This window comes from Cyprinodon variegatus, unplaced genomic scaffold (genome assembly GCF_000732505.1).
Source record: "Cyprinodon variegatus isolate N-32 unplaced genomic scaffold, C_variegatus-1.0 Scaffold110, whole genome shotgun sequence".
In the NCBI taxonomy this organism is placed as follows: Eukaryota; Metazoa; Chordata; class Actinopteri; order Cyprinodontiformes; family Cyprinodontidae; genus Cyprinodon; species Cyprinodon variegatus.
In genome coordinates this window covers 185,790-196,444 of record NW_015150563.1, presented here as the reverse complement: position 1 = coordinate 196,444, position 10,655 = coordinate 185,790, and the positions used below count along the sequence as shown (strand labels likewise).

Below are 10,655 nucleotides of genomic sequence, written 5' to 3'. Positions count from 1 at the left end.
AATAAAGGCCTGGACCGCGATGCACTTGAGTGAAATAAAGGCCCGGGCCTATATTAGAGAATTTACGGTATATATTTTACTATTTTCTAGGCTGCACTTAAAAAAAATGAAATTGTCCAGAAAGCTGTTTCTAAACTAAATTTATTTTTGTTTTGCACTTGTGTAAACAAAATGACAAATCTGTCTAAATCTAAATCTATAAAAACAAAGATGTTTTTAAAAAACTCTGTAGGTTTGTTTCATCATACTGGGTCAGCCCATCTCTGGTTTCTATCCCCCCCAAAATCCAGATAAATTCATCTTAGTTCCCATTAACCTGTATTTAGATGTAGATGGTGGTACTTTATATGATTGTTGTTTCAGTGATAAGTTTGTTACTTTCCAGTTTCTCTGTGTTTTTCCTGCCAAAGCAAACTTTGAGTGACTGTAGAGCAGGAATATTTCATAGGGTGTACACCCTGGCGTATCACATGTTTAGGCTTTGCTTGGCATAGGGGGGTACGGCGGTATCCTCCCCTGTACATTTTTGAAATCCATACTCTCTGGAACAATATTTCCTGCCTTTTGAGATGAAACACTGTTTTTCTTACAACACTTCTTTTGTCCTGATTATGTGAAGAATGTGTGCTTGACTAGAGGTGGAAATTTCCTAAGGAAGACATAAGATCATTTTTAGCTACAATATTTTGTTTCGTAGGTTAATTCAAGCAATAAGAAAGTGTAATGCTATGTTCACACCAGGGTTTCTGCAGCAAAAAAGTGCCTGCTGCTTCATTTTTGATGCTTGTACACATAAAGTTTGGACAGTTAAGTGTGTCCAGATGCTTCTGCTGCTCCTGTGTTCAGTGGCAGAGTGTCTTTCTATATTTGCTCTCATAAGTGGGTAAAAAGTAGTTTTAATACATATTTATGCGAGATAGTCCTAAACATTTTCTTTCCAGTCCGTTCGTCAAGATTACGTTCCTGCCTTAAAATATTATTTTGCTGTCAGAGCCCCTCAGACCCCCACATAGCGAGGGTGCGCTGTCACTGGGAATTCAGCAGCTGCTGCCTCAGGCCAGGTCGCCTCTTTGGGTTTTCCTCTACTGTTTGTAGCGGCTGGAAGTAGATGTTAGCATTTTTCAGGTATGTGGCACAAACTGCAGGCAACAGAATAATAATTGCCTGCAGGTTTCAACATTTTAAAGGTATAGTGGAGGATGTTCTTTTTCCGGGTGGATCCTCTAAACAAGTGATCCTCCTAATTGTCACTCATTCTGGCGAAATGTTTACGTAAGGCCGTCATACGTGCTCGTCCCGTTTTCTGCGCCCTTTCAGGCGTATATCTGTGGTGAGCTACGGTTTCAGGCAGTCATTGAAGCTCATCTTTCTCACCGCGGTTCTTTGAAAATGGCCGAGGGTCGGAAGAGAAAAAGTGTCTGCGAAGTGTATGAGAAGAAAAGAAAGGCCTCAGAGGAGGCCGATATATCCCAGAATGCTTTGCACGGAGAGCTCACCTCCCAAAGCACTATGGGACTTGCTGTCACAGCGGCCCGCTGTCACCATAACATGTCGCTACCTGACAGCGTAGACTAATGAGAACAGTAACCTATAAACAGAGCATGCACGACGACAAATAGGCTTGTGCACGCTGTCGCACTTGTTCCCTCATGGGAGCGGGTACAAGGTTGTGCAGGTGCTCTTTTTTTTTTTTTTTTAAGTGGAAAAGGCGGGTCTTTTAAAAAATTCACAAAAATCCTCCACTACGCATTTAAGTTCATTTAGGCGTTAATAAACTGTTTCAGAGGAGTGATCATAGCGCTCTGCATCAGCAGTGCTGTGTCTGACTCCCTGCCTGCTCCCAGATCAGCTTCTCTGATTGGTTGATGTGGTGCGTCCAGCAACAAATTAGTAATTTTTCCAACTCAATCATCTGCTGCTTTTGAAATTTTGAACATTTGAGCGAAAATACAATTTGTCATTGTTTTTAATAAATGGCGTGCATGTATGGCCGTATGCATTGCTAGCTAAAAGCTTGCTGCAGAGAATTTTTTGCTTTAACTGGGTTGTAGATTTTTGCAATCCCAGCTACAAGCTGCAGAAAGCGGGAATCAATGCGGTTTTATGTTTCTGCGGTTGCTGATTAAGCCCAGCGGGCTACAGAAGGAGGATGTAATCTACAAGCACTCAGCCTGGAGGCAACAGCAGGTCGGAGCTCTGGGTGGTTGGCTTCAGGCAAGCAGGAACAGATGGAGAGTCTGAGATTAGGAAACCAAGAGAAGGAAAACGAGCAGATCTTTTTTTTTTTTTTTTGGAGAGAGCTGCTGAAGGTGCAGAATGAAAGTAATTTTAGCATTTAGGATTAGCAGAGCAATAATAAAAAAAAAATGTAGTTACCATTTGGGAACTTAGATGAATTAATCTGTGTTCTGCAGCTGCCTTATTGCTTATAAAAATAAATTATCCTGATCTCTATAGTTGCCTTTTAAAAAGCTCAAGGTGCAAAAGAATGAATTCCTGAAGTTGCACTTTGCTGATGTAGACAAAGAAAGCAAACCACTTTTTCTAAAAGTCTTTTTCCTTTTTCCTCAGGTTTTCATAAAGTCATGGAGAGCATCGATAAAGCAGTTGAACTGGGGTACAATCCGGTCAAGGTGTGTTTTAAACTTTAATTATTTATAATAATAGGTTTTACTTAATCACTTTTTTCAGTTTAAGATAGCTTTTTACAGTTCTTCATATTTATTATTTCACCTTGTTTACAATTACTATTTATTCAATATACAATAAAATGAATAGCTTTTCACTTTTAGCTGCAGAAACTCTGCTCTAGCACTGAAAACCAAGATCCAAGCCTTTATTTAAATACATTCATTTGAATACATTCATGTACTTTTAATTTTGCCACAAATATTGGCTCTGATGACAAATAAGGTTAAATAATTTTTATAAAATAACTTTCATAGCCACAAGGAACCTTCATCTCCTAATCCAGGGCTCCTTGTTTCCTGGGGGCATAATATGGTGTGACAAAGAGAATTGCTCCCAATAGCCACTAACGGCAGAGGTGTGTTGATCCTTAGAAATCAACTACTGGCATCAAATGTCCATATTATGAATAAATTAATATAAAACTGCAGTTAGCCACCATTTGACCTTTAACTTGATTGGTCCAAAATAAAACACCAAACAAGATGGAACGGGTTAACAAAGCAGAAAACTAGCCCTCTTCCTAGTCTATCTCAGTCCCCAAACACAAATACTAATTAAAATGCAAAGCGGGGATAAAAACAATAATAATTGTACTTTATTTATCTCACATTGGATAAATTTACCTCAGCGTTGAACTCATCCCCTTGGGGAGCAGAGTGCCGCCATCGTTGGGACATCCGGGGAGAAGTGTGGGGTTAAGGGTGTTGCTCAGAGAGCAAGAGTGGCAGTCTGTGGGTGTGGGGCTTGAACTCACAACCTCAGGATTCCAAGGATTCTGTGCTTTACCCCGTAGGCCGCCACTCCCCCATGATGAGGAGAGGAGAGGGATTGTAGATGGTCTGGTAATGTCCATCGTGTCCTGCTTTCTGTGCTGACAGTTGGGGTAGCAATATTTTTTTTTTTCAATTCTGTAAGATATAATACATAATGAGGGCCTCTTAGACTTCAGGCCTCCTAAAAGGCACCTTAGAGTGACACCTACTGGCCGATCTGTGTGCTGCAGTTACACTCAGTCCCCAACATCTATTGTCGACATGCTGAAATGAACACAGACCTTTCATCTTCCTGTTACCTCTCTAACTAAATGTCCTTCCTCTATCAAACCTTCCATTTAACATTTCTATGGTTGTATAAGATTCTCCTGCTGTTGTGCTGCTGTCTGCAGATCAACTGTGTGGTGATGAGAGGCCTGAACGAGGATGAGCTGTTAGATTTTGTGCAACTTACAGAGAAGAAGCCTCTGGAGGTGCGCTTCATCGAATATATGCCCTTTGATGGTGAGTACTCACTACTACCAATACGACTCTGCTCTGGTCTGGGAGGCTGGTGTCTTTATGTAAAGAGGTTTGTGTGGCAGAGTTTTGGTTTAGCTTGCACCCCTCTAACAAACCCAATGTATCCACTTTTTTCCATCGAAGGAAACAAGTGGAACTTTAAGAAGATGGTGAGTTACCAGGAGATGCTGGATCAGATCAGGCAGCACTGGCCCAACCTGGAAAGGCTTCAGTCTGGACCTGCTGACACTGCCAAGGTCAGGTTCTCCACATCTCAAGCATTACTGGATTTATCATTTAATGATTTCAGTGGATGTCCTCAAAAGAGTAAAACATTCTTATTTTGCAAAAAAGCTTCTCTGTCTTAATGCTACTTTTCAAACTTCAATGTATATGATGAGAACCTTTAGGGGAAAGGAGTTGATCCGAGGCTTTCAAGATGGCGTACATCTGTATTTAGTTCTCTTGACTCTGACGCTCCTAAATAACACCTAGTTTACAGGGTTCCCGCGGGTCCTTAAAAAGTCTTAAAAGGCATTGAATTCTTCAAAATAAAACTAAGGCCTTAATTGGTATTAAAATGTCTTAAATCAGTCTTTCGTAGGTGTTATTTAAAAAAAAAAATCATAAATAGGATTATTTTTATTAAGATTTATTTTTGTAAAATTGAAAACATTTTTTTTTTAATAAAAAAATTTTTTTTTCTCAGTTTAGTTCCACCCTTGTCTCTGCAACGCCTCCACTTATCACCAAATCAAACATACTAAGAAAACGATACAAAGAAAAATAATTGCAAAAGAGACTTAGCACTGGTTATGTTGTGGCTTTAAAACAGATTTGTTTTGTTCCTGCTAAAACAAAGTTTGTGAATTCAGTTAAATAATTGTTCAAATATATCTGTCATTTGTGTGTTTTTAGCTTTCTTCCTGTATGGGAAGCTTTTCAAATTTTGAAACATTAGTGCAGTGGTTTATGTTAAAATATACCTTTGGTTTAAGTTGTTGCAAGCAGGTTTTTCTTGTGTTTCTTGTGAATTTGGTCTTAAATTTTTATTTCAATTGGCATTAAAAAGTCTTAAAAAGTCTTGAATTTAACTTGCCTTATGCTGTAGGAACCCTGGTTTAACGACTTGCCATCAGAAGCTCCTAATAAGTAAACAGAGTCCATCTGTGTGCAAATTAATCTACCTATAAACACATCAGTTTTCTAATGACCTTAGAGGCCAGTTAGAGATCATTGAAAACAAACATCATTAAGACCAAGGAAACTGAAGAAAGGAAGAGGAGGACAGAGTGGAGATGATTATAGCAGTTTACTTTGAACCATTTCTGAAAGCTCTGATTGATCCAGTGTGTCACATGTTTAAGCCTAATAAATCTTGGCCGTCTACGTCTCCAATCAGAAAATCAGGATAGCTCAGGAGGAGCTGCAGAGATCTGCCACATTGGTAGGAGAATCTGTCGACACACCGATGAAGAAGATGCAGTAAACATGTGGAGGAAGATGTTCAGATGCGGCAGCTGATGGATGGATGGGGGTTTATACAGGGCTGGCTCTAAAGAAAACCTGTAGAATCTAAAAAATACTTGATGCAGAATGAAAGATTTAAGCAGGAAAATTATCTTAAAAAATACAGCTAGTGCTACAGCTGAAACATCTTATCAAATAACGTGGATATATTTATGTCCTAGTTAAAGTAAAGACCTAGAGGAATTCAGAATCTTTTATGTGATTTGGAAAAATTCTATTCACAAACAATCTGACTAGAGAACTAGAAAGTGAAATAAGCTGGTAAAGGCATTACCTTAAACACTACAAGCTGTAACTGTGGCTACAAATAATTTTATTAAGTGTGATTCAAAATTTACATACTTCTTATTTGTTCCTTTTTCTTTTCACTTCAGTAATGCTTTTCTTTTGGTTGGTTTATTGCACAACTTTGAAGGGGAAGAGGTAGTATGATGAGGCATTCTAACCTTAATGTTCTGCTTTTTGCAAATAAGCAGAAGATCTTACTCCTTTATGCTGCTGTTCAAAAAACTCACAGCATGAATCTAAGTCTGTAATCCTTAGAACCAGATCTAAGGGAATTGTTAATAACCATCCGACATATCTGCTTCAGTTATTAGATAAGGTCTAAAACTGTTTCCTAAAGTATTCTCTTTGCTTTGTCTCTGTTCAGACCTTTCAGGTTCCAGGGTTCAAAGGTCAGCTGGGCTTCATCACCTCCATGTCCGACCATTTCTGCGGCTCTTGTAACCGTCTGCGGATCACTGCTGATGGAAACCTCAAGGTTAATCTTGCTTTTATTCAATTTTCTTACACATTATAGCTTCCATTTAATAAAGTATTTCTACCCAAAGCCAGAAGCTGTTAACCTGACTCCGCCAGATGGATCTGCTCCGCATATCCATCTGGAAACCTTCCGTTGAAGTAATTTTGGGAAGGGGCGAAAATAATTGGTTAGCTGATTGGCCTATGTTGTTGATAGACGGGCCAAATAAACCAATCAGATCAACGAAGCATATGACGTACTAACAGAGTGACGACGAAAACACAACCACAAGCCAATTGATAGATCAAACTCTTGCCGGAACTAGTCGGGAGAAGAGCAAAAACATCTTTTCCTCTGAGAAAAGCCTCCAGAGCAGTGTTTTGCTCTTCTTTCAGTGAAGAAATACTCTGTAATTCCGATAATACTTGCTCAATAGCCACGCTAACGCTAGTTTCATCGGCTGAAGCCGCCATGTTCTTTAGACTGAACTGTCGCGCTTCTTGTTGCGTCACACCTCAACCCGCCTCAAAGCCAACGCTGATTGGACGTTCGTTTGGTGAACGGCTCCAAATTTTCTTTAACGGAGAGTCTCCAGACTGATCTGCGAGTGAAACCTTGAAATCTTGCGAGATCAGGATGGTCTCACGAGGCTAAGAAGCTGTAGCTTAGATTGAAACTCTGGATGTTCTCGTTTTTAACTCTCTCTCCTGTTTGCCTCTCAGGTGTGTTTGTTTGGTAACTCTGAAGTTTCCCTCAGAGACGTTCTCCGTTCAGGAGCACCTGATGACGAGCTGCTGCAAATTATTGGCGCCGCTGTGGGCAGGAAGAAGAAACAACATGCAGGTCAGAGTTCACACAGAACCATGTGGAGGATAGCTGCAGCTAGCTCCATTTGACATGCTAATAATCAGTGTTTCTCTTCTCAGGAATGTTCAACATCTCTCAGATGAAGAACAGACCGATGATCCTCATTGGTGGGTGACTCAGCAGTACGTAATCTTCCAAACTTAGTTGTGGTGCACTATTTCTCAGAAATAGTTTGTTTTCTTGAGTTTGTTTGTTTTTTTTGTATTTGATGAAGCAGAAAATTCTGAGACATTTCTGCCAAGGCTACACAACCGACTGGAGGCTTCATTCATCATTAGTGAGCAAAAAAGTGTCCTGTTCTCTAATCTGAATCATTCTCCTGATGAGCCTTGTTCAGCAACCAAAGAGGAGTTTCTGTGCCTTCCAGGCTGCACTAATTCAACACAAACAGCCTTTAGTTGCTGCTTAAAGACCTCAGTGAGTGGCGGTCCACTTCAGACTCATATTAGCAGAAAAAAGTGTGTGGCGCCGCTCCACTCATCAAACTTTGATTATGATCTAATTTTCACCAGCTGTCACACTAAGACTGCAAGTTTCCAGAAACGCACAAATAAGAGCTTCATAAATGAAGGCCGACTCAGGTACTCACAATCCAGTGTTCCTCAGAACCCGAGGAGCCGGTTCCTTTCTGCTTTTTGCACAATAAATCCCAAACAGAGTCAGAAAAATCCCAGTGTCAGGTTACTTCACAGTCAGAGTTCTGATGTCCCATCAGCCTCTGACAGCCCCGTTAAGGTTAAAGCCCAGCTGACACACACAGACGCCCAGGGCAGAGCCACCATGGTGGACATCAGGGAGAAACGTCCCACACAGCGAACGGCCACAGCCAGCGCCACCGTCGTCCTGGGAACCGTAGCTTTCCGCCTTCTCCAGGACAACCAGCTGGCAAAAGGTGACGCCTTAACTGTGGCTCAGCTGGCCGGCATCATGGCATCCAAGCAGACTGCCGCCCTCATCCCGCTCTGCCACCCGCTACCACTAGACCACGCCTCCCTCAGCTTCCAGCTAGACGAGCCGCACTGCTCCGTTATCATCACTGCGACCTGTCGCACTACAGGAAGGACAGGGGTGGAGATGGAGGCACTGACAGCCGCCTCGGTGGCGGCGCTCACGGTCTATGACATGTGCAAGGCTGTGAGCCATGACATCGTCATCACGGATGTGAAACTGCTCAGCAAGACGGGCGGAAAGAGAGACTATCACCGTCATGGATCAGAGAAGAACGACCTCTCCTGTAAACCACATGTTTGCCATTAATCAGGCTTCCTGAATGTTTTTCATGACAAAATCCCAAACTTCTCCACAATAAGATGATTTTTCTGTATTTGTTTCCAAAGCATTAAAGGTATAGAGGACAATCTTTTGGATCATCTAAATAAGTGATCGTTCTAATTGTTAATCATTGGTATATGTGTGCTGAGCTACGGTTTCAGACAGTCATTGAAGCTCATCATTACTCACCGCGGTTGTTTGAAAATGGCAGAGGGTCTTAAGAGAAAAAGGGTCTACGAAGTGTATGACAAGAAGAGAAAGGCCTCAGAAGAGGCAGATATATCCCATAATGCTTTGCGCGGAGAGTTCTCCTTGCAAAGCATTATGGGATTTGCTGTCACAGCGGCCTGCATGCATGAGGAGAAATGGGCTCCCTCTCAGGAGCGGGTACAGGGTTGTGCATGTGCATTTTTTTATAGTGGAGAGGGTGGGTCTTTAAAAAAAAAAAATCACAAATCCTAGACAATACATTCCAAAAAAGTTAAGTTTCCAAGTTTGAAGACAGGAAGCTTTTTCAATTCAAATTTCATTTTTAATTGAAAAAGCTTCCTGGATGGGAAGCGAAGCATTTTCAAACTTGGAAACAAAGACTTGGAAAGTCCATTGGATTGTTTTTTTTTACTTTTTTGGAATGACTATGACCTGGATGACAGAGAATCATCACCAACACAATACCTTTAACTTTGAGCCTATGGGGAATTGGGTCGATTGGGTCTCTTACTATCTTTATGATCTCGAAAGAATTAAAAACAAATCTGATTCTAGCTTCCGATATTTGAAGGATATAAAATATACCTTAAATTAATATTAACATATTAATTTAAGGTATATGTAAAGATGCTGTGGTCTTTATGATCAGCTTAGATCATTTAGCAAACCCTGTCCAAAAGCGACTAGAGAAACCATGAATATATAAAGAATCTAAAAAACAGTTTTTAGAATTTTTAACCTTATAAAGGCAGTTTAGAATTGAAACTAGAAGTTTAAAAAAAACATTTTATTCACCAATGGAAAGACAATGATTGGCTGTAGCCAATAAAGGTAGAAGTGTTTCTGTTTGATACAGATTCAGGTAAAACCACCTGATAAAATAAGTTCTATGAGCCTTTTATCTCCAGGAAAGAAAAACATTTGAAAATTCAAACATTTTTCCACAATCAGTTTTGTTTTTCTGTTCTTATCTTGTAAAAGAATTACAGGACATTTCATGGTTTTCCAGAATTTTCCAAAGTAAACAGGAACACTGATTTAGGCTTCTTAAAAACTCAGACATATAATATGAATATTGTTTATCGGGTTTTAATCTCAACTGGCAGCTGCTAAACTTAAAGATTAAACTGTTTGTAACTCAGATTCCTTTAACAAAATCTATTTTCTGTTCAGTAAAAACCATCAGTGTCACACGAGCTTTTTTCATCCATTCTTTCTGTTAATGGTACAAACTTAAAAACGTCTCTGCTGTAAACAAACTAAACTGATTGCATTCTGAACGTCTTAATTTGTTGTTAAATGAACTTTAAGTGTCAATCTCATTTTCACATCTCATCTTATTTGTATTATTATAGATAACATCATTATTGCCTGTAAGGTTTCAAGGTAAAATCAGTTTGGTGAAACCAAACTCCTTCCATAGAAAGTGTTGATCTGTATTATGTTGTTGATTTTTTTTTTTGTTGTTTAATTAATTATATGATGTAAATCCTACATTAGTCAATGAAAATCCTCCTGAAGCAAATATTAGTTTTTCCTGACACCAATTTAAAGTCCTTTTAGTTTTTATACTTCTAAAATAAAATACAGTCAGAAAATTGAAAAATTACTGGGGAATTAAAGTTAATGGTAGAATATTAATTGTGTTATAGAAACTATATATATATTATTTTTTTAACTCTGAAATATGATTTCATGGAGAATAAATTTAGACCTCATGAGAAAGTTACGTAACAACTTGACTTTTCACATTTTCATGTTTTTTTTTATTTTCATGTTTACATAAAGTGTTTTAAGCATTCATGATCTACATTATTAACACTAATATGAAACTAATTTATTAAAGTAATCGATTTTGATGCCTTAATGTTTGATGTACATTTGATGAAAGCAGTAAAGATGCTCTGCAGTTTCCTCTGACCTTTTTTAATCTTAGTCTTAGTCTAACTCTTAACAGTTGGCCCTATTAAGTACCGTACGCATCTACTGTAACACTTCCTTATGCGTTTATAGTTTTAATGTTATTTAGCTTGTTTTCAATTATGTGTTTTTTTATTTCAGATTCT

At 39.2% G+C, this 10,655-nt stretch overlaps 1 protein-coding gene across 2 annotated transcripts in view; it reads left to right on the top strand.

Moving 5' to 3' along the window:
• The window catches only part of mocs1 (molybdenum cofactor synthesis 1), a 16,912-nt gene extending 8,293 nt beyond the window's left edge, over nucleotides 1-8,619 (top strand). The window contains exons 3-9 of one of the 2 annotated variants that reach the window (XM_015374913.1): nucleotides 2,572-2,633; nucleotides 3,857-3,968; nucleotides 4,110-4,222; nucleotides 6,148-6,258; nucleotides 6,963-7,083; nucleotides 7,167-7,214; nucleotides 7,325-8,619. In XM_015374913.1, coding sequence (XP_015230399.1) covers nucleotides 2,572-2,633; nucleotides 3,857-3,968; nucleotides 4,110-4,222; nucleotides 6,148-6,258; nucleotides 6,963-7,083; nucleotides 7,167-7,214; nucleotides 7,325-8,364 — 1,607 coding nt within the window. In that variant the 3' untranslated portion in view covers nucleotides 8,365-8,619. Of the gene's footprint in view, nucleotides 1-2,571; nucleotides 2,634-3,856; nucleotides 3,969-4,109; nucleotides 4,223-6,147; nucleotides 6,259-6,962; nucleotides 7,084-7,166; nucleotides 7,230-7,324 lie in introns of both variants that reach the window. The other variant, XM_015374914.1, reaches the window with a different exon arrangement.
• The last annotated feature ends 2,036 nt before the right edge of the window (nucleotides 8,620-10,655 follow it).